Source organism: Vigna angularis, chromosome 9 (assembly GCF_016808095.1).
Source record: "Vigna angularis cultivar LongXiaoDou No.4 chromosome 9, ASM1680809v1, whole genome shotgun sequence".
NCBI classification, from domain to species: Eukaryota; Viridiplantae; Streptophyta; class Magnoliopsida; order Fabales; family Fabaceae; genus Vigna; species Vigna angularis.
The window spans coordinates 136,389-160,316 of record NC_068978.1 but is presented as its reverse complement, the minus strand read 5'-3'; the positions used below and the strand labels follow the sequence as shown (position 1 = coordinate 160,316).

At 30.8% G+C, this 23,928-nt stretch overlaps 3 protein-coding genes and 1 long non-coding RNA gene across 8 annotated transcripts; 1 reads left to right on the top strand and 3 right to left on the bottom strand.

Annotated features, from left to right (window-relative positions):
• Positions 1-1,574: 1,574 nt before the first annotated feature.
• Positions 1,575-8,316, bottom strand: LOC108320600 (U-box domain-containing protein 52). Of its 5 annotated transcripts, none has more exons than XR_008245251.1 (10): positions 7,220-8,310; positions 7,006-7,127; positions 6,679-6,887; positions 6,536-6,584; positions 6,150-6,438; positions 5,907-6,008; positions 4,609-5,839; positions 2,120-2,177; positions 1,917-2,001; positions 1,575-1,749 (listed from the first exon to the last, which is right to left on the bottom strand). XR_008245251.1 is itself a non-coding variant. In XM_017552057.2 (9 exons), the coding sequence occupies exons 1-9, from the start codon at positions 7,613-7,615 to the stop codon at positions 1,720-1,722; spliced, it is 2,499 nt and encodes an 832-aa protein (XP_017407546.1). In that variant the 5' UTR covers positions 7,616-8,313; the 3' UTR covers positions 1,575-1,719. The 5 variants fall into 5 exon arrangements, 3 of the variants coding, with proteins under 3 accessions (XP_017407546.1, XP_052724389.1, XP_052724388.1); XR_008245252.1 differs by having other exon boundaries at positions 1,917-1,987; XM_017552057.2 differs by lacking the exon at positions 2,120-2,177 and having other exon boundaries at positions 1,917-1,987; positions 7,220-8,313.
• Positions 5,373-7,090, top strand: LOC128194012 (uncharacterized). The gene is made up of 2 exons (XR_008245253.1): positions 5,373-5,485; positions 6,065-7,090. It is a non-coding gene; the product is annotated as an uncharacterized LOC128194012 (long non-coding RNA).
• A 335-nt stretch (positions 8,317-8,651) lies between the features above and the next one.
• LOC108320601 (beta-amyrin synthase) lies at positions 8,652-16,575 on the bottom strand. The gene is made up of 16 exons (XM_017552062.2): positions 16,251-16,575; positions 15,887-16,072; positions 12,078-12,167; positions 11,723-11,920; positions 11,534-11,618; positions 11,288-11,454; positions 11,007-11,198; positions 10,790-10,903; positions 10,584-10,703; positions 10,343-10,465; positions 10,164-10,262; positions 9,995-10,051; positions 9,541-9,909; positions 9,371-9,451; positions 9,172-9,255; positions 8,652-9,045 (listed from the first exon to the last, which is right to left on the bottom strand). The coding sequence occupies exons 1-16, from the start codon at positions 16,449-16,451 to the stop codon at positions 8,929-8,931; spliced, it is 2,283 nt and encodes a 760-aa protein (XP_017407551.1). The 5' UTR covers positions 16,452-16,575; the 3' UTR covers positions 8,652-8,928.
• A 3,242-nt stretch (positions 16,576-19,817) lies between these two features.
• Positions 19,818-23,884, bottom strand: LOC108320553 (protein STRUBBELIG-RECEPTOR FAMILY 5-like). The gene is made up of 15 exons (XM_017552000.2): positions 23,760-23,884; positions 23,589-23,660; positions 23,434-23,499; positions 23,136-23,207; positions 22,985-23,056; positions 22,456-22,527; positions 22,313-22,378; positions 22,149-22,214; positions 21,766-22,070; positions 21,385-21,653; positions 21,054-21,319; positions 20,682-20,802; positions 20,407-20,543; positions 20,140-20,296; positions 19,818-20,058 (listed from the first exon to the last, which is right to left on the bottom strand). The coding sequence occupies exons 1-15, from the start codon at positions 23,873-23,875 to the stop codon at positions 19,960-19,962; spliced, it is 1,956 nt and encodes a 651-aa protein (XP_017407489.2). The 5' UTR covers positions 23,876-23,884; the 3' UTR covers positions 19,818-19,959.
• Positions 23,885-23,928: the final 44 nt, after the last annotated feature.

Here is a 23,928-nt window from a genome sequence, read left to right as displayed (position 1 = left end):
CATAATAGGTCGTCATAGAATGTTTTTTTCCCACTAGTGTGACTTTGTTTGGTTTCTCACGATAATATGTATTAATGTCAAGAGAGGACAAATGTATGTGGTTTGGGAGATTTACCATGCAAATGTATGTTGTAAAGGGTGATATCATGATCATATGCAATATGTTGGGTTTGTTTGGGTTGTAATTTGGATAATGATGAGTTTTTGATTATTTAAATGATGTAATGTATGTATTTGAGTCTATTTACAAGGGTATGTGAGACTTGAATGCATGTATAATGTGTTAAATATGTTTCCTCGTAGGATGATGTTTGTGTGTGTTGAATACTTTATGTTTGTCCCGAATGAGTTTGGATTCAATAATAATCGATTATCTTAAGTAATAATTGATTATTTGTGCATCATTTTTTAGTTTTCTCATTGAAATAATTGATTATTTTTTTATGATAATCGATTATCTTTTCATACGTTATATAGGGTATTGTAGTTATCTGAAATAATCGATTATCATAAGGTGATAATTGATTATTTCAATGTACTTTTGGTGGAAACTTGCATTTTTTGGAAGAATGGAGGAGGGACAAGCTTCAAGGACGATCATGATGTTGAATAGGGAATGAGAATAGTTGATGTGTTTAGGGTTAGGTTTCACTTTTAATTGGTAATGGAACATGAATGTGTGATGCAATACACAAAGTTGTGGTTGATCAATGAGTATGAAACATGGGAGATGATCTATTTGTTGTAACTAGTAAATCAGGAGACTATTTGTCGTATGTTAGTAAATAAATCATGCTTTAATTTTATTATATAATATGTTAGGTTTTGTTGTAACTTTTTAAAGAAAATAAAATTGTTTTGTAAAAAATATTATGTTATTTATTCTCTTTACACCATGCTTTATTATTCTTTTGTTTATGTAAATGACTATTATTTATGTTAATTTAATTGTGTATATGAATTATACAATTTATATTAATGGAATTAAATAATTAGTGTTAACACAAATCATTATTATTATTGCTAATATATATATATATTTTGCTTGTAATTTTCATATGAGAAAGAAAATACGTTCTTTGACGTCTTAGTGTATGGAAAATGTCTCGAGCCAAAAAAAATGTTTTGGAAGATCTTTGATCACAAAAAGAAAAAGTAAAATAAATGAACTTTAATATACAATTTAGTTAGGTTGTAAAAAAATCAATTAATTAAATTGATGAAATAATAGACTATGTTTATAATTTGTTATAATTGTTTATGTCCATTATTTAATATAAATAGAATCTCTGAGATTTTATCTAATTAAATATAAAAACATGAATAAAAAAATCATACTCTAAAAATTATTTAACCGATAATGTTTTCGGTTAAATTACTTTATTTTGATAAATTAATTATAATAAAAAACATCTAAATAAATACCACTAAGAATTCATATAAGAAATATTGTTGAAATCATTTTAAATATTAAAAACAATACTTTATAAATTGATATAAAATATAAATTTTAATAACACATATGACAAATATAAATCCAATAACATTTGTATTTCACTATTTACACACATATATATAAAATTCAGTTATAATATATCCAGCAAAGAGTTTATACAAAACAAAGTTTTATATAAGAAAATATATATCGAAATATACATCTGCAACAAACACTTCCTAGCTTTGTCCAAAATTGTCTCTTGAACTTGAAATGTCTTCTGCTCATTTATCAAATTTAATCACAGCAGAAAACTACACAAGAAAGACAAACTATCAAGCATTAATACACAAACAGACAAAACTTAGTCAAACAAAATCGAACCATGCTAATAAAAACCTATCTCATTCATTTCAAAACTCTATATATCTCTAAAAACCTGAGCATCAATGGATACATAATAATACGCATACGTGCTTACCCAAAAGGTTGCTTGTGTCCCAGACAGTAAGTAAAAAAGAGTTGAAAATCCACCCAAAGGCTTCTGGAAACCTAATGAAATATCACTAAATCAACCAAAACAAATAAGTTGAAATATGACATTTTTAAAACAATAAAATAAAAAGTATGGTTTTAAAATTAAAGAATTAATAATAATGAGATTTTAAAGCACTAACAACTTACTCTAAATTGAATTCTAACAATTTAGAAACCGTTTATACACTTGGCTAGGTGGTATTATCTGGAAAAAGAAGAAGGTAATTTCAAAACAGGAGTAAAAGAATTAGACAGAGAAATGACAAAAATACTTGAAGAAAAATAAACAGGAAACAAAAAAGAGACAAAAGGAATAAATTGAGTTGTGAACCTTAGTTTTTTAATGATAAGTTAACATTGTTACTTGAATTACATAGTTTTTTTTATCTTATTTAAAGTCATAAACAAATTATACTCTTAGATGTTTTTAATTTGCTCACTTTCAAAGAGTATGACGACAACTTTTAAAGCAATAACCAAGTTTGCAGCAACATGATGTATTGAAGAACACGTAAAATTGATCGCTAAAGATTAAAATACAACTAAAATTGTTAAAAGTGAGCAAATATTTGTTAATAAAATAATAATAAAATGACATATATTTAAATTTGACATACATTATAAAAATAAAATAATTATAAAAAAATATATAGTATAAAGATAAAATAGTTACAAAAATAAAATATTCATAATAAAATAAACTTTTTCTATTTTTTTAAGGAAGTAAAAAATGATAATATTTGTAAAAAATTTATAAATCTATCATTTCTGCTGTTGTATGCAATTCAATGGGAGGAGTTCAGATATCGGTAATGATCTCAAGTCTCCAAATATTTGCGTGTTTTTCATAACCTTGAGACATCATATTGTAAAATTGAAAAGTTGATACAGAAACGCGTAATTTTTTATTTAATATTCATTTAAACTCTCCCTTGGTCTTATTTTTGTATGAAAATCTTATTTCCAGTCTTCATTTTTTCATCTATCTCAATTGAGTCATATTTTTTTTGTAAAAATGAACACATTTTACAGACAACGCTAAATTAAGATCACGTGTTGCAGAGAGAATGTGCTGATGTGTGTTCCTCATTTACGGAATGTTTTGATTAAAGGAAATGAGGTGATGTGACATTATTTACTTCTCTTTATTTAATATTTTAAAACCATGTTTTATTTATTTTTTATTTACTTTATAGAAGACTTTTTTTTAAGTTTCACCACTTAAAGGATATAACGTGAGTTAGAACAGAGTTATTCTTCAGAATTAAATTAGTTTATTTTCAATTATTTATTTTATTTATTTGATAATTTTTATTTAATATTTTAATTTTCAAGTTTTACATAATATTTTAATATTATTTTTTTTCTTTAAATATAAATATATAAATAATTATAAAAAATTATTTAAAATAATTTGTGATTGTAATCATTAGATATATAATTTTATTACTTTGAAAAGTTAAAAGTATAATATATATGTTGAATTTATTTAAATTTAAAAATAAAATAATTTTAAAAAATATATAATAAACATATTTCAGTTTAAAAAGAAACATTTTCTCTCAAATAGTGATCTAAAAAAATATTAAATAAGTTATTATTTTTATATAATAATTTGATATAATATAAACAATTTTATATATTAATATTCAATTAAAATACATATAATTTTATAAAAAATTTAAAATTAAAAAACTAAATTTATAATAATTTAGTTCAAAATCATGCCTAGTAAATATGATTAAATTGGATTATTAATTAAATTAATATATTTTTTTAATATTATTAAAATAAAATAATCAACATATAAAAAAAGTCATAAATTAACTGTAATAAATAGGATTTTAAGACTTTATTAATATTTAATCATATAAACCTTTTTATAAAATTACTTTTATTTTTATTAAGTTTTTTTATCCCAATCAGTATGATTTAGGATTATGTTCTATAAAATGAAATAATTTAACAAATATTATATTAAAAATACTAAAATAAATATTTAATATATAAGATGTGATGTTTTGTCTTATGATAAAATAATATTATTATAGTCAATTACAGTATTTTATATATTTTTTATTTATATAAATTTATTTTTAAAGAAAAGTTCAAAAAATTAGAAAGAAAACATATACTTAAAAAGTTTGCTTAATTTATTGATGTACAATAGTTAATTATTTATCTATATTACTTTTGTATGAATTTCATTAAAAAAACATATAATTAATATAAAAAATTGAAGAGAAGATATGATGATGTGACTTTAGGGATATTCATTTTAGGGATTTCATTTTTTTTAATCAAAATACTTCACGTAAATATGAGGAACACACATCAGCACATTCTCTCTGCACCACGTGGTCTTAATTTAATGTCGTCTGAGATCAATTAATGGTTAGGGTAAAATGTGTTTATTTTTATAAAATATATGATTTAATGGAGACATATAAAAAAATGAGGACGAAATTGAAATTTCCATATGAAAAGGAAGAACAAGGGAGGATTTAAACCTTTAATATTCATCAAATTAGTATAAAAATAATATTTTTATTTTAAAATATAAAAATAATTTAAAATAAATAAATAGATTTAAAAAGCATTTATTTTTAGTGTTGAGAAGTGTAAAGTGTAGTTACCTTGTATGGGTTGGTCTTCTGTTGGGGTTGACGAGGGGGAAGGGGTGGATGGGCTTCCGGAGTGTTGAGAATTGGGCTCGCTGAGGACTTCCTGTTCCTGGGGAGGCTGTTGATGGTGGTGGCGGGCAAAGTCTCTGAGAATTTGGAGCTGAGGGAGGAGGACGGTGGCAAGGTCAGGGCGGTCCTTCCGGCTGAGCTGCGCGCACTGGAGGGCCAAGTTGGCAAGGGAGAGGGCCTCTGTGAGGGGCCAGTTCGGGACGGATGGGTCCAGAATCTGGGCAAAGGTCTCCTTCTGGATGGATTGTTCGACCTGGTGGGCCAGGCCCATGGCGGGCCTTCCCGTCAATAGCTGAAGAATAACGATTCCCAGAGAATACACATCCGACTTAACTCCCAGCATTCCGGTCTGCTGGTACTCGGGATCGATGTAGCAGAAGGTTCCTGCTGCGGCAGTCATTCGGCACTGCGTCTCGTTCTCCGCCACCGCTGCAGGCAGAAGCCTGGCCAGTCCCACGTCGCTTATCTTGCTCACATAGTTGTGATCCAGCAATATATTTGCGGGCTTCAGGTCTCTGTGCACCAGCGGTTCTGGCTTTGTTTGATGCAGGAACAACAGCCCCGTCGCTATCTCCGCCGCTATTTCAAACCTCAACTCCCAACTCATCATCTCCTCCTTCTTTCCGAACAGACAGTCTTCCAAGCTTCCATTCTCCATGTATTCGTATATCAGCACTCCCTCTTCCGGACACGCTCCTACCAGAAGCACCATGTTGGGATGTCTTATGGTCCCGAGTATGTTCAGTTCTTGCTGAAATTGTGTCTCCCCCTGTGCTGATCCTGCTCGCAGAACCTTCACTGCCACTGCTGTGTGATCGAGGTAACACTTGTACACGGGACCATATCCCCCTTCCCCTATTTTCTGTGCTTCAGAAAACTCGTTTGTTGCCTTTTCAATCTCCTCCAATGTGTATTTCCTGTATCTTTTATCTGTCTCTTGTAGATTTTTCAACGCTTTCCTCATTTCCTCTGCTTCTTTCAGATATTTCCCTTCCACGTTTGCTCTTCTCTTTGTTTCCAGCCTTGCAAGTCTCTTTGCCATTTCTGCTGTTTCCTTAGCTGCTTTACTTTTTTCTTTCTCTTTCTCTGCAATTTCCTCTGCTGCTTCCTGGTTTACCCGTGCATCCTCTAGTTTCTTTTCTTCCTCAATTCTCCAGTTGTGCAGTTCCAGTAACTGTACCATACACCGTTATTCTCTCTATTTCCCTAATCTAAATAACACCATTACCGTATGCACTTACCTTCTGCTGCGCTGTTAGGGCCTCTTTGCATGCATTACTGTACATTTCCATTGTTTGCTTTAACTCCAGCCTCAACCTCCTCACATCAGCTTCCACTTCTTCCTGAACAAGTATTAACCATCACCTCTAATACATACTTCGTTCACAATGTGTGTTAGTTGCAGGATTCTCAATATTCAACAAATAAAACATCGCTTCCTATTCCATTCTATACATAGTTGATCAAAACAGGAAAGTGCTCACATTGTGTTGCAAACTGGAAAGTGATGTGCGGCTACTTTCCTCTGAAAATAATTGGTCCGGTGAACAGGGCTCGGTGAACTTCGGTTTCATGTATGTTGACCCCCAGCTATGGTCTGAACTGGTTGAAGTTCGGCCATTTCTGGCACATTCAACATGGTCATAGAAAACAGAGGATGAACGCACACTGCTGGGCCTGTCAGAGCTTACAAATGATATGTCAGAGTCATGTTCGGCGAAATCCATGGATAACCTTCCAATCGTCCCTGATCTTCTGCCTGATTGTATCTTGCTTCAATCATAGATTGGACAAGAAAATATTTAAGTTAATATCACTGTGTCATAAATAATCTCATTGTCGTATGAAATGGCTTCAAGAGGAAACCTACTTCATGGATTCACTTTGCAAGCCTATCGGTTTGGGTGATACCCTGTTGCCTGAAGTTAAAACATGTATCAAAATATGTGATTTCATCAGAACGATTTCACCTAAACGTGATAACCAAAACAAGATTAATTTGAAGAAACAAACTTTTGAAGCTCAACCGTCTACAGGAGGGTGTATCATATTCACTTCCATTCTCATCATTTAGAGTTTCTATTTGCCTCTGCAGTGGGGAGGCATGTGGAGCCCTTCGAGCAGCACTCCTAACTGAAGATATTCTCCCCTTAGAAATGACATACACACTACAGAAATCCGGGGCTCCCTTTAATATGCTGCTTGGTGTACTTGTCTTGAATCTGCATTTAGTTGAACAGAGATGAGTATGCATTAATCACAATACATACATGCGTACATATTAGATTGTCCTGTCCACTATTGTTGGAAATCAGAATAGGTAATTCTGTCGGACCTTACCTAATAAAGCCATGCCTAGAGGCTGCACCAACCACCAAGTTCTCAATTGCAGCATAATAGACATATTCAGTTATTCCTTTCACCACATCCATATCTTGGAGAACGACATCAAGACAGTGTATCTGATAAATTAAATATTTAGCATCTGTAAGCAATTTCAAAAGAATAAATAAACTGGCTTTTTATAGACATCTATACATTCATACATACATACATCTTTGCGTGAACAATAACAATGAAAGGTTTCAAATAGATCCTTTGTAACGTTGACTAGTTTGTCTTTCTTGGGAGATGTAATTGGCCAGTTGGTGCTGCGCATGCCTCCTAATAATGTATACATTTGAAAAGTGAGAAGTAGGTTGAATGAATGATTATTACAGTTACATATATTCATGTTTATGTTGGTTGGTGAATTACTGGTAAAAGGTGAGGAGGTTGTGTGCAAGACGTGGATGAGAACAAGAGTTTGGCCTCTGGAAAGAAGCGTGTCAGCAGCCCATTTGAGAGCCTGTCTGCTCCCTTTTTTATCTTTTTCTACAGCAACTGCCACCAATCCATTTCCTTTTCCTCTACCTTGAATTATTGATTCCTTTGCACCTGGAAGCCACATTTATCTATCTATTTATTCTTCTTTTCTTTTCCCTCAACTCTGCAACTTTTTTCCCAATTACTCTTTCATCTGCATAGTTATTCAACGTTTCTTGCTCTTCAACATTCCATGGTTAATAATAAAAGTCTGCATATCCCAAACTGGAAAACCATTTCTGGAAAACCATTTCTAGAAAACCATCTCCCCATTTCATGGATAGTCAACCACAAATTTCTTCTTCTTCTCCTCCTATTATGGGCCAACAAAAAAAAAAAGAAACTTATTTTTTTCTTCAAAAATAGGCGTGCTGGGTCCCAAATATTATTGTTTGTCTGTGTTTGAAACAAAGGCCCAAAAGCAAAACTAGTGTCATGCCTAGCTAACATCAACTAGGCAAATCCTGCAACCGAGTCAAACGTCCAAAAGGATAAACGAACCAAACTTAGCAAACATCGGCTTCTTCGTCTACTAACTTCTTTAGACTCCGATTCAATAATCAATTGCGTATGCATTCGTCGTCACTCGCCAGCTACACTCTATTTAATGTAAAAAAAATATTGTTCATTTTATTAATAGGCGTTTCTAGTATTTTTAGTCAATATATATGGCAAAGCATGTTCTTGAAAGAATATATACAATTAGAAATTATGATGTAATTAACCAGTTTAAGAAACTTAACTTTTTGACAAATCGTTCAATTTTTTTTAGTCTCATAATGAAAAAAAATTGAAACTTACAAAGAATATTTTATGACTATGATATGATTTTACATTGGAAGGTGACGAGATGGCCATAATATCAATAAAAGCAAAATAAGCGATTAGACCTTTATTTTAGAACTAAAAAGTTGAACATCCATAAATAAATGAAAATATATGATTTTCACAGGGACAGTTCTTACTTTGAAAACTTGGGCATTAATAAAAAAATGAATTATCTCAATAACATTATGTATTGAATTAAATTCAAACATACATTTGTATTGGATAATCTGAAATGTATTATTTTATTAAAAATATATTTTGAATTTATATAATGTTATTTGTAGAGGATGGCGTAGTTAATGTAGGCTCTGCATTATTTATTGGGCATGAATGAAAAATGAATTACCTTAGTGACATTTTTATGTTCTTCATAGCCCTCTGATGGTAGATGCACATTATTGTAATAAATTTATGTTTGCATCGTAGGAGGAACATTGAAGAGCATCTATACATATTCAAACCAACATGAAATAAAAAATTGTGCCAAGGAGAAAATTGATTAAGCCTGATTGCGCAACTCTTTGATTTTTCTTGCCACAGTCTTCATCGATATGAATGTCTTTTTTATGCTTAATCGGAAGGCAACGAAACTCGTCTACGATATTCAGCTAAAGCCCACATTGGATAAATATCTCTGTACATTGGATAATGCAACATGCAATTTTTCATGAATACTCCAGTGATTTCCTGCCGAAATTCAAAACCAACCATTAGAAATCCAAACACAATCAGGGAGCATCATTTTTCATATTGTTTATCAACTACAATCAATAATATACGAGACTTTTTCAACATCAAAGGATTGATATGCACCTGTTGGGGCCAATCACCCTCTTCCAACTGAGAATTGATGAGCAACTTTGCAGCACGATGAAGAGGAGTAGGGTCTCTGTCTGCCTGTATATAGCAATTTGAAAACCAAGAGAGAAACATATTACAAGATTTGATGACAATTAGAACAGAAAAAAAAAAGCATTAACGATTAAAAAAAACACAGTACTGGAGAGCAAACCTGTCCAGCATGAATGAGTCCCATGAGAGCCCATGCTGTATGAACAACATTTGATCGACTTCCTTCTAGCGGTACATAAATCTACATTATTTTCATTTAGTAATGTTATGATTGTGGAGTGATGATGAAGTTGAAGAAGAGTTATTGAGTAAGAGCATTGAATTAGAAACCTTTTTTGGGCTTGAAAGATAACTCTCCCCCCATCCACCGTCCTCCCTCTGTGTTGTGAGCAGAAATTTAACGGCTTTACGAATAGCAGCACAATTGGTGTAAGTCTTGCCAGCAGCTGATAGACCTCCAAGTGCGAACCAAGAACCGTAAGTGAAGCAAACTCCCCAATTTCCGTACCACGAACCATCACCTGTTTGTGTATTTTCCAGGAATCGAACTGCGTTGATTATGAAATTCTCTATCTCTTTCTTCCTATGCCCTGGATACAACTTCTTGAACAAAACTAAAGCTTGAATTGCAGATCCAGTGCACTCAACGTATTCGTGTTCAACCACAATGTCCGCAAAAAATTCCGTCGGATTCAGTAACTGGAAATTAACCAGACACTCAATCACTTTATTTAATCAAATAATGATTAAATACGTTTGCATCATTAATTCATCTAATACTTACTTCTAACCAATCTTGAGCTCCCGGAGGCTCCCATGCAGCTAAACCACCCTTTTTACTCTGTAATATCAAAAGAAAAAAAAATTGTTGATTCAAATATAAGTCTTTAAGAGAAGAGTATATTACACGGTAGGAAACACATTTCACGAATATCATTTCTTGGTATACTTGCCTGAAGCGACAATAGGACATTGACTGAATCATATAACCTTTGGGGTTCCATCTTTTCTCCCACAATCTCTGGTGGCAACATGGATAGAAGTAGACAACACTAAAACACAGAGAGTTTAGCCAGATTAAGATATATTTGTTGTGATCATTGATGAATATTTAGATTAAGTTATTAGTTACCTTCAAGCCTTCCGCTGTGCAATCAGAAACTTGCCATCCATGGTCTTGATCAGAGAATGTCCAAGATCCTTTTGAAATATGACGATACATACCCTTGAAATCTCCAAAAGGGTTATCCCTTACCTACGAAACAAGAATATAATTTGGATTAAAGTAGATTCACTGTAGAATTTACCCTCCATAACTAAAGGAAGGTAAAGTCGTGATTCCTCCATATACTTAAAGTAAAAATTAAGCAAACCTGAGACTCCTTAATGAAATAATGCCCTTTTGCTAGTGCTGGACCAATTTCCTCAACTAGGTTAGTGGCAAGCAAAGCTTGAACTGCAAAACCAGCATCCCATTCTTGACTGCCAAAACTCTGCGTTATATAGACAGGTGCATTAATCAATCAAAATTAATTAATGCACTGGTTTTGGTTAAGAAAGTGCATGCACAGGTGAGTACCTGCATGGTCATTCCATCTTCAGACATCCACAAGTAATCTGGCACCCTTGCAAGATGCTTCTTGAAAGCATCTCCATTTGGATCTTCCACCCAACAAGCAAGCATGCATAAAACCTGAAAAATGTATAATTGTTGGTGACATATATATTTGAATGGCTTTTTCTTTTGAATTGTAAGGACAAAATTTGAAATGCACTCTTTTAATAGTGATACCAACCTTTTCCACGCAACCAATGGTAATGTATCGACTGGTCTCATCTTCGTAATGAATATGTTTCATTGTCACCTGAAGAGCTTTTTCTCTAACCAGCTTGTTGAAAGGCCAACGAGTTAGTAATGGCTCCGTAAATATGTATAAACTGTCCCATATTAGATCTTGTATCAAAGGATGAGGATAGTATAGATCTTCCTGCGATTATTCATAGAATACAAAATTACTAATTCTTACTCAAGACAAGGCTCGATAAATGGTTAATAATTAAAGATAGTGTTTTTCACCTTTGCACATTGGTGACGCGCTTTCTTCCAGTTAACTTTTTCATAGGGTTCTGTAAATAGTTCTTCTCTCAATTGTAAAATGAGAGGCGTAATTGGACCAACAAACCTCTTTCCATATAAGTAAGACATAGGCATGTACACCAATCGACAGTAACACCACATCTTAGCTGCAATAATTAAGAATGAAAGTTAATGATTCAACAAAATCTATACTGAAGAGTGACAAAATTATAAAATCAACTCTACCCGGATGCATAGGAAGAAAGGAAGGAAGGATCCAAAACTCTGGAGGCATTGGGTTACTTCCACACCAATCAAATACACCAAGTATCTGCAAAAGTAGTAAGACCCATTTGTTTCAGTAAATACCTTAATTCTAGTTTTGTTAGTTTTTGTATTCATATTTATGTAAAAGAAAAAAGAAAAAAAAAATACCGAAAGCCAAGTTTTCCCCCATGAAGGTATGTGTGTTACACTTCCATGATCTTGAATCCACTTTCTTGCCCTAGCACAAGCATTGTCATGACCTCCATTGGGTCCTTCTCCAAGAATCCGCATACATATATAATTCAGTGCAGTACAAAACATGGTGCTGTGACCCTCAATATGTAGTCCCCATCCTCCATCTTCATTCTTTAAATGGAACCACCAAACAGATACTATAAGTTATATCATTGTTGCAGTGGGCAGATTATAAACATCATGGTACAAGAATTTTGACAGCAAAATGTTACAATTCTTTCTCTTTACTTCACACTTGATAAACGCATCTTGAAATTTACATGTATACCTGGTGATAGTATATATAGCGGAGAATTTCTTTCTGATGCTCTTCTGGAAATACTGATTCCAGATGCCCTGTAATATACATGCAGAATACCTGCCATGTTTTCAACAAGTAAAAGTTAATATCGTTTAGTCCATAAGAATGGGTCTTTTTCAATTTCATGTACCATAATAAAGTTTCCAAACTTTTGGCTTAAAAAAATTGAATCATTATATTAATGAATAAATTCTTATTTCATTCTTTGGTTCCAACAAAAAGAAAATAGAGAATAAGGATATTTTATTATTACTTTTTTTGTTGTTGCATAGCGTATTAAATTTAATTTACTGTACAAAGAATTTTTTTTTGAAGAACAATAAAAACACAATTGTTTCACAAAATTGATGTATATTATTTTTTGAAGACCGATCAAGAACTTCAATTAAGAAAAAATACATTTAATTTTGTTGAGATCATCATAAAGGAAACTCGTTTTTTTAAATTTTCTTTTTAGCATAAAGCCGCGTATTTCTTTTTTTTTATTAAAAAAAATTCACGTATTCTTTAATTTTTAAATAGACATTTTATTATGTTTTTAACAAATAATTATCACAATTTTTATTTCATATTTTAATGGAGTAACATTCCCTACCCTACATTATTAACTTGATGCATAATAACATTTAAATAAAAAGTTTCGAAAATTAAAATGTAAAGTTTTAAAATATTAAAAATAAATATATATTTTTTATAGAAAAGTTGAATGGTTTAATTACAGAATACACCTGCCATGTTTTCAACAAGTAAAAATTTAATATTCTTTAATCCATAAGAATAATAGACTTGAATTTTATATTGGACTCTTAATTATAGGGCTCATTTCCAATTTCATGTACCTAAAGTTTACAAACTTGGAGCATTTCCAGCATGACTTAAAAAAATTGAATCATTCTATTAATGAATAAATTCCTATTTTCATTCTTTGATAAGTTTGGTTCCAGAAAAAAAATAAAAATAGAGAATAAGGATATTATATTATTGTTTTTTATTTTTTGCATTGCAGCGTATTGAATTTAATTACTATAACAAAGAACTTCTTTCAACAAATAAGGTTCACATTTTTTATTTCTTATTTTAAAATGGAGTAACTTTTCCTTCCATACTTTAGCTTGAAATATAACATTTAAATAAAAAAGCTGTGAGAATTAAAATTTAAATTTTTAAAATATCAAAAGATAAATATATTTTATAGAAAAGTTGAATGGTTTAATTATTATATATTAGAAATATATAATAAAATTATACCATCTCTAGATTATATTTTTTCCTATATTTTTTTAAATAATATAAAATAAAGAAAAACTATAAAATATATGGTTTAATTTATGAACTTATTATTATATATTTTTTAATACAAGTATAAATATAAATAAACAAGGAAGATGAATTATAATGTAAAAGTAGACTGTGATGTGTGTTGAATGAGTTTTTCCTAACCTACTAAGTTAGAGACTAATTTCTCTTCTGATTCAATAAATTTTCACACATTCAGAATAAATCTCAGTTCATTAATCATTTTGACAATATATAAATGTTAGTTAAGATGACCTAAGAGGAATTGATAATAATTTTTATATAAATAAATTGTTTAATTTTTTTTCATAAAATAATCTTTAATTTTTATATTGTAAAAATTTAATATTTAATTTCTAATTAATTATTATTTATGTTATAACAAATATTTTATTTTTTAATAGAAAAAGATAAATCAATTATATGTTATTAAAATCATAAAATTATATTACTTATTAAAAACATGAGATCTGAATGCCTAATGAAAACCTATGAGATATATGATCAGATTACAAAAATCATTTTTGAACAAAAGAATATAAATCAATTATATGTTATTAAAATCATAAAAATATATTACTTATTAAAAACATGTGAGATCTGAATGATGAAAAACTATGAGATGTGAAAGTCAGATTACTAAAAACAGACATCTTTATTTTAAAATAAAGTTTATACACTATGTTTAAGAGAAAAGCCCAATTTAGGCTTAGAATTTAATATTTACATAAAATATTAAAATAAATTTTTAATATTAAATTTTCATATTTAAGTTAAAAAATAATAAAATTATATGAGAAAATTGCATCTTGTTTTTTTTATAAACGTTAAAAGTTTACATTTTATGTTTAATAAAATATTTTCATTATGCCAATTAAATAAAAATATTATTAACTAAATTTATTTATCACTCCCAAAATATCTTTCATTTTGTTTTTCTTTGCCGTGTCTTAAATCATTTAAATATATGTAAAGATTAAAAAAAAACAGGTATTTAACACTGTAAAATGCAATTTGAAGTTTTCGAACTGATTGGAGGCTCTCTATTGATGAATAAACAAACCAATATTTCAGAAAGAATAATGATTGGGAGAAAGACGAATAATAATTCCTAACTACCTTAAGTATGGTATTATTTATAATTAGATGGAAAAGGTGAATAAGTTTTGGAATTAATTCAAATAGATAAAAGTTGCTTGTGAAATGATAAAACTTCCTTGCGAAATTGCATCTTATATTACTTGAATTAAAACTTGCTTGTGAAACTTGCTTTGCTTATAAAATAGATAAAACTTGCTTGCGAAATTGATAAAACTTGGGCTGTGAAATCATAATTATCAGTCATACGATTTATTTAAATAATTTTTTAATACAAGACTTTTTGGTAACTAAATTTATATAAAATATTTATGACCATGTTTAACCTATTTTGACCTTCATGAGAGAGATACGTACAAAAAATTCAATTAATTCATCTCAATTAACTCGTTTATTCAGATTCAATTAATTGAAAATTTGATAATATCATTGCAATGTTGATTTTTCTTTTAATATTATATAAATATATATTACTTGTTTTCTAAGTTTATATATAAAATTCAATCGATCAATTTTGTTTGTAATAAATTTATTTAATTATTGAAACAATATTTTAGAGATTAATTATTTTATGATGATTAAACGTGTTTTAAAACTTACACTGAATTAATTTTACTTATTATTTTATTATAGAGTAATTTAAAATTGAATTAAATTTGTTAGATAATATTATACACACGAAGAAAAATACACCGTCTAACATTTACCTCATCGTAGGACGAAAAAGAAAATTTGTAGCCACGTATTTTTACATATAAAACCCTTAACAAAAAATCTTCATCATTTATAACGAATTTTATTTAAGTTTTTTTTAAGTTAAATAATAAAAATAAGATTATTAGTTAAAATAATATTAACGTATTTTATATATTTATACACCTTTATTTAGAATTAAAATTATTTTTTAAGAAAAATATATTTTGTGATACAATTCATTTAAACTGTTTTTTAAGAGATCAAATTCATTTCAATTGATGTTTTATCATACAATTTTTTTAATTATATTTGAAAAATAATTTATAAACAAATACTTAGTTTTTTTTTTCATTTCATTTTTTATGTAAAATAGTATCCATCTTAAAGTTAAATTAGAATAAAAAAAGTTTAATTATATAAAATCAATCATTTTAAATTGATGTTTAATTATAATAGAATGTCAATTGTTACTTTTAATTTTAATTTAATATATTTTTTTGAACCGGATGATGATGATGAGAAAGCCCAGGTTGGTTGGTTCAACCAGTATTTCGACCTTGAAGCTGATGAAGAGGGTTGGATTTGAAATCAAATAAAAAAGGAATACAAAAATATTTGTTCTTGATCGAAATCAGAAAGGAAAAGTGATAAACAGATATTTAAGAAGCAGAAGGTGTGATACTTACGAGAGGAGGAAGGAAAAACAGAGGACCTGCAATTTGCGCAGGCCAATGGCCATCACTGGTCTGCAATGCTGATAGATGATATGCGCCTCTTTTAACAGCTGCCGTCACTTTCTCGTAAGTTATTTCTTCTCCGTCTTCTATCTTCACATTAGGAATTGTTTGTTTGAAGTTATTCTCTCTCAGAACCTATACACGATGATGATGATGATGATGAAAAGGAATGTGAGATTTGTTATACAGAGAGAGAGAGAGAGAGAGAGAGAGAGAGAGAGAGAGAGAGAGAGAGAGAGAGAGAGAGAGAGAGAGAGAGAGAGAGAGAGAGAGAGAGAGAGAGTTTTGGTAGTAAAAAGAAAAGAGTAGGTACCTGAAAGCGCCAAAGGAGGTCAGCACAGGGCTTGACCTTGAAGCGATTTTGGTAGAAATTGTTTCTGGCTGCCTCCACCTCGGCGCGTTCCTCGCTGCTACCGGCGTCTGGATCATACTCCCATATCTGTCTTCCTACGAAATTGTTTGTGCTGAAAATGTAAGGATCCTTTCCACCATCTGCCACCTTCAGTCTCCACATCCTCTCACAACAATTCAATTCAATTCTATTCAAATCAAATCTATCACAGTGATTCCATTATACTTCCTTCCCTTCGCTTCCTCAACCTCTTTCTTCCATCTCATGCCACACCTCTCCCTTCCCTCCTATTATTTATATACACAATTTTTAATTTTATTAATTATTTATTCACATATCAAACAACTATTCACTAAAAAAACTTTTTATTTTATTTCTGCCACAAATGCATAACTTTATTTGTTTTTTCACTTACTAAATTTTATTAAAGTTCTTGTTTTTGGCATAATTAATTACATCAGGAATATTTCTTTATTTTGCATAATTATATCGCGTGAAGTCAATGTATTATACCATCCCCAACCTCTCTTTTTATTGAAATGTCCACGTCTATTCACCTGGAACCATGTTTTCTTACCTAAAACGTAAATACGATGTACATGCCTAAATTTTGACAAACATATTGAGTAAAGATAAAATCGGTGTACAAGTTAATTTTATTTTATGAAATTGAATTATATTTAAAATCTATTTTTAACAAAATAAGTATACATTATTAATTTCCGTTAGATGAGGTGATAAAAGTACGATCGATTTGAATGAGAAATGGACTTTTGATACATATCATTTTCATTCCTTTATTGCAAGTTTCACTTGCATCGGAGTTCAGATCCCATAGTGTGGTTAGTGGTAGTAGAGTTTTGGTGCATGCATAGTTGAAACAAAGAGAGATCCGTAGGTTTTCACAATGACGTAAAAGGATTTGAATTTAATTAAGAATGTTAAAAATGGACATTGGTAATAATTGGAATGCAGGGAAGTAATTTGATTATTATATTTGCAGCGAGGATAGCGTGGAAAGGTGCGAGGAGTTTTTATTTTGAGGAAAAAAAAAATAGAACACGAGGCTGGCGTGGTCAATGAAGGGAAGACGATTTTCAAATACACGAAAACTTTCAGCTCACTCTCACTGTCTTTTTAAAAAAAATGATATGACACATGTTTATATTTATATGACACATACGTTATAAAGACAAAAAATTCATGAAGGAGTAATTTTTTATATATATATTTATTAAAAAAATATATCAAATAAATGTAAAGAATTTATGTTTATCAAAATATTTTTTTTTTGTAAAATATAAATATAAATATCTTGAATACGTCAATATATACACTTAGAGCTGTGGGAGAACGCATACCATAGTGTGGAAGAGGGAGGGGTGAGAGAGCAACAATTTAACTAATTTTAAACTTCTATTTTTATTTATAAATAAACTATTTCAGTTATATTTTTACATTTTCAATTATTTTATTTCTTTTCATAACGTGGATTCTATTTTCAATGGATTTAAATAAAATAAATCAGCATATACTTTTAAATACACATCATATTTCTGTATGTTAATTAATATAAAGTTAAAAGAAACTACAAATTAGCGAAAATTGTCGGTTTAATACTACTAAAGTTAAACAAACTTTTCTACCAGTAGATAGAAATTATTAAAAGTTTAGTTGTGCATACCTACCAACATTGAGGGAGTGAATTCACTACAACTAGGTTTTTTTTATTACCGGTAATTTTAATTTCTGATAAATATATATTTCGTCATTGGAAAAACTGTTAAAAAAAATATCTCGACAAGTAATTTTCAACAGTTTGTGTGTAATTTCACTACTTGTAGAATTCTTGAAAACCATCAGAAAATTTTTTAATAAAAAGAAATTAAAACATAATTACGATTTCCAACTAAAATCGTCAAAAATTATCAAAAGTTTTCAAAACTATCGAAAGAAAACCTCTTCTATATTATATTATTTTTGTAATGAAATGTCTTACAAACTATTATTCTATCTTTTTTTTTCTCAACGGAAGTGGTCGCCTCTTTTAAATCTAGTTGTTTTTCTAATATATCCATGTTGATTTTCTAAAAGTGATTCTAGGAGTGAATATTTCATGTCGTTTTAACCCTTCGTAAATTACAATAATCAAAAATAATTTTTCACGCATTTAATATAATTTCTAACATATATATATATATATATATATATATATATATATATATATAATATGACTATAATCATTATCGTCATAATAATAGAAACATTTGGTTGAAGGTAAATTCTTGTTTATTAGATGAATTATCTGATTTATTGTACACCGAGTATCTATAAATAATATATTAGTCGTTTTTCTTTAATACGCTGCAAGTTTTTCAATATACTTTCCTAATACTTTACTAAGTATTGTCTTTACGAAGGAGGAAGAAAATAAGGTGAAAAAGGTCTTTTTGTTGACCTATGGGATGCAGGAATAAAAATATGGGATATAGGAAGTAATGGCTTGTAGTATGGTTTCTAAACGAGGCCCAATATCAACAGGTTCTTAAAAAAAAATATATATATATATATATATATATATATATATATATATATATATATATATATATATATATATATATATATTAATTAGGATTGCTATACAATTATTCAAGCAAATGTGTACAAAAATAAAACTGGCGTGTAAAATAAAGTTTGCACCTCACTTATATTCAGTGTGAAACTTTCAAACATATTCTTCACCACTCTTTCTAAAATGACTTCATAATTATTACTTAATCTTTGTAAATTCTAATAAGGATTCAAATTCTTCACCTTTGAACAAGAATATTTCATCCTCATATCATTTTATGTAAGTTTTTAATAAGTTTTATTGTACATTAAACAAATTTAAAACTGAAAGTTCTTTGGAAATAGATATCAAATTTACTAATAGACGTGCTAATAAATTTCTTAAGCTTAAATTAATTTAGTACATAACTTTATATCGAGTAATAGTTAATATATATCTTGACTTAGATTATATCCTTTTAAAATGTAAATTAGCTATACATACAATATTATATTAAGTACGAATCAATCTGGTTAAACAATGAACTTTGCCTTAGTGAAATTTATTTTATTTAAATAAATTAATATTAAAAATTACAACATTTTTTTTTAATTAGCAAATATAAACATCATATAACTGTCTCCAATGTTATAGTTAATTCAAACTGTTATTTCTGTTAGTTTGTGTTGTATACTGTTTGTAATCCTTGTTTAACTCTATAAATAGAGTTTCAGTTTCTGTAATACATGATGCAGTAATAAGAATTCTTACAGAAGCAATTCATCAAATAGTTTGAGTGCATAACTATGACTCTGTGCTTTACCTTCCAACCTAATAAAGAAAATTAAAGTTCCAGTTTGATTATATTTTTATTTTGGCTATCGGCACTTGGTGCAGTACAGTACCATAAAAAGAAGATGGAAAATGAAATTAAGCAGAAAAGAAAAGGGGAAGACGACTAAACTGAAACTTTAGATAAATAATGCACAACCCAAGGTTTCTTGTGGAAGCTACAACTACTTTTCTTGTCCAAGAGTGGAGTGACATATAATTTCTACCAAAATTAAAGTAAATCTATCTATGGATGGTTACCACCGGAAGAGTTGACAAGTGGCGGCTTCACTCAAAATCCTCCCTCATTGTCAGACTCGAACTTTGAACCAATCGCATTAAAGCCTGAACTAACTCTGACACAGGTGGCCGAAATTCAGGCTCAGACTGAAACAAAGAAATGAAGCAGAATATCATAATCATTTCTCATGAAGAGAGGTGATGCATATATTGTAGAGTATGAATAACCTGAACAGAGAGAGCAATGATATCTGCAAATCGGAAGAGTGACTTAGGAGGGTAAAGCCCCCGCAAGGCAGGGTCCACCATTTTCTCCACCGCGTCAATGTCGTGAAGAAGTGGGGTTGCCCAACGAACCAGACATTGTTCTGCCTTTGGCCTTGAACTGAGCACAAGGAACACCACACAACCACAACGTTAATTGCATTCATCACTTCTTAGACACAGTTACAGACAAACACAAGTTATGTATGTAACTAAGTACCAAGTACCCACCTGTCGAAAGCCATTCGACCTGTCAGAAGTTCCAGCATCACTACCCCAAAACTGTATACATCACTCTTATGTGTAAAAGCTGAAGGTTTTGTGCATTCCGGTGCATTATATCCCGTCCCAAGATTTTGGCTAGTACGCTAGCAACAAAAAAGACACATATTACGCTAGTATTTTCAATCGGTCAATCCAACCATCTTATAAGGACGAAATTCTGTAACTTTTCAATATATAATACATACACATACACATATAACGTAGTTAAGGACTAAACAAACCTGGTGAAAGGATGCCAAACCATGGTCTGAGAGACGAGGATTCAGTTCATTGTCAAGCAAAATATTCGAGGTCTTAATATTCTTGTGCAATAAAGGAGGAGAACAAATATCATGCAGGTACCTGAAAAGGGGCAAACGCATATTCAGAAAAGAAAAATGTTTTTTTAACAACTTTTTTTACGACTTTGATATAGTAAGAACCAAATTGACGTATAATCTGGATTTTAATGGAAAATGTCACCAAAAAGTGAACCACTTTTCTGGTTCACAAATTTCAGTATAGATGTATATTTATATGCAGGAATATGTTGTTCATATCGCCAAAACAAGATATTTCAGTATACAGGTACTATATGAGAGATATAGACTAACTCAATAGCCCGAGCTGTTCCCAATGCAATTCTGATTCTTGTGTTCCAAGTGAGTGGATTGCTGAAGTCGTCTGATAAGTGTAAATAGCCATGGAGAGAGCCATTTCTAAAATAATCATATATTAGCATATGCTCCTTTTCCGAACAATAACCAACAAGCTCAACAATATTTGGGTGGTGAAGTTTGCTGAGTCTTGAAACAATCTGCGAGAATTCCTCAGAGTGACCTTGGAGAAGCGAAGGGTTGATTTTTTTTACAGCCAATACCTGTCAGAAAACATATATTTATGCAAAGCTCACAAGTGGGTGTAGATTAATGAAATAGGAAGTACCTTTCCATCAGAATATTTAGCCCGATAAACACATCCTATGGATCCTTCACCAAGAAGTCGAGCTGAAGCAAAATTAGCAGTAGCCGAGTACAACTCTGCCAGTGTAAAAGTAGTAACACGGATTGATGTACTTCTTCTAGCATTTAGACGATTTGCAAACTCATTGTCATTAAAGGATTGCACACAATCGGAGACAGACGACCTGACAATTGACGGAGATTTTTGCAAAGTCTTTACGTCAATGGAAGTAGAATCCAATGAGTTAAATCCTGTCACCAATGTCACAAATGAAATCAGTTCAATGGATTTGTCAACTCCATGTTGGTGTTGTCAGTGTTCCCAACTGACTTACAAATTATACAATTTCTTCTTTTCTTTTACCTTTGGATTCTTTGCTGAGGTTAGCACCCGAATCTTTTGATAACTCCCGAGATGCAAAGGGTGTTGTAAAAGATCTACGGTGGCTACTCCTCTCTTCATCGCTAAAGTGTGAAGAAGTTTTCGATGCCTTTCTTTTAGAAAGAGCAAGAACAATTATAATTACTGCCAGTATGCCAAAAACTATGCCTGCTATAGCTACTCCACTAATAACGGATTTATCTTTCTTTTTCATGGATTGGTCGATGGGGGGAGTACCAGGAGGAGGAGGAGGTGCTTGTCCCTTTGACCATGAGTTTCCTCCAGTTCTTTGGAATTAACAACTCAAAGTTAGAGAAACAATCTCAGTTGCATCCTTCAATAAGACAGTGTCGAAAAATACTTACCGCAATTTATTTATATTCTTCAACTCGTTAGGAACCCAACCAGTAAATTTGTTGTTTTCGATATTCCTGTTAAAATTAAAAACAGCAAAGTTAATTTATCATTATTCAACGCTTGAACATTTTATTAAGGGGGATCGGAAATTATTTGGGAAACAAGAACTTACAAATCATCAAGTGGAAGTTTGGCAAGAACATTTACTGAACCAGTGAATTTGTTGTTTTGAAGGTGCCTGTATAAGGACAAAAAGATATTCGCAATGAATATGTGTGTATTGTTCCTTGACAGTGATAGTGAGGGCATTCTTACAACTTCTTGAGGCTTTTGAGCGATTTGAGACTCTGCGGCAGGTCTCCTGATAGAGAATTAAATGATACATCCCTACATGTTATTCGATGATATTCTGTTAATAGAATTTTCATGTTTTAAGAAAGCCTGATAATCATATACTAAAAAGCCAAATAAGAAGGGGGGAAACTTAAGTAATCGAGTTTCAAATGCAAACGAAAAGGCACACTTTCTTTAAATATAAAATGAAGTGCAAGCAGTTATATATGAAATAAAGCATGTATTGCATAAGGGGCATAGAAGATTTTCTGGAAGTGAGTCATTGCTTCAGCACGAGGAGAGAATTCGTCAGAAGCTCAACATAACAGTGGATTGAACACAAAAAATTTAAGAAAAGCGAGGATTTCTTTAACAGAAATCTCAACGTAAAAATTAACTGTCTCGCAAGCATCACCGCATTCTTAATCATACATAATGCAAAATTATTTTATATAATAGCATTAAAGTACAGATCTTGACACTAAAAACCTTGCCGAACGTTCTCACTTACAGTTGTTTGAGTTTACCGAGCTTTTCAAATATATCTCCCAGCTGGTTTTGGAGCTTATTATGTGCAAGATTTCTGCATGCATAACATGTTGAGAACCAAACACCAGTTCCAAGAAATTTTTTGAATAAAAATAGAAAGGCCCTTTGCTTACAGGTTTGTGAGGTCATTCATCTGAGAAAATGAATAAGGTATACTTCCCCCGAAGCCATTGTTTGAAAGATCTCTGCATGACCAGATAACAGAATTATTGTTGACAAACATATGATGCCGAACAAATGCAGGTTGCCTAGAAGAAGAAATCCCAAATCTACCATTTTTTGTAAAGGTGAAGAATGCTAATAATGCTTAAACAACAACAATCAAATGCAACCAGAAGTTTGGAGTAATGAGGTGGTAATGATACATTTGGCAACATTTTATGCAAGTGAATTGTTTTTGAGCTGACTTACATATGGCGAGCTTTTGGAGGAAGTTGATACGGTATATCACCCTTGAGGTTGTTGCTGCTCAAATCACTGTACTATGAAAAATTAATGAATGTCATTTAAGTAATGTTCTCTAATTAATAAAAAGAAAGAAAGTGATTTGAAGATTAGGGCCTCACAAGTAGGTTACTGATGATAAGCTGGCCAACTGGTAGCCCATTGATCCAGTAAGTCCCATGTCTGACAATTTTCTGTGGAATCCAACAAGTATTTGATGAATTTGCATACATACACGCACACACATGCATATGCATAAATGCATACATGAAAAGAAACATGGTCTATATTACATTTCTGTGACAGAAGAGCCTGAACATTTTATTCCTTCCCAGGAGTCACCACAAGGATCACCTCCACTTGATTTCCAGCCACTCAGCTTTGAAGGGGAATTCAAGCTGGAATACATCACATTAAGGGCTGAGACTGCAAAAGTTGTTTCATCATTATTAGGCATAAGAA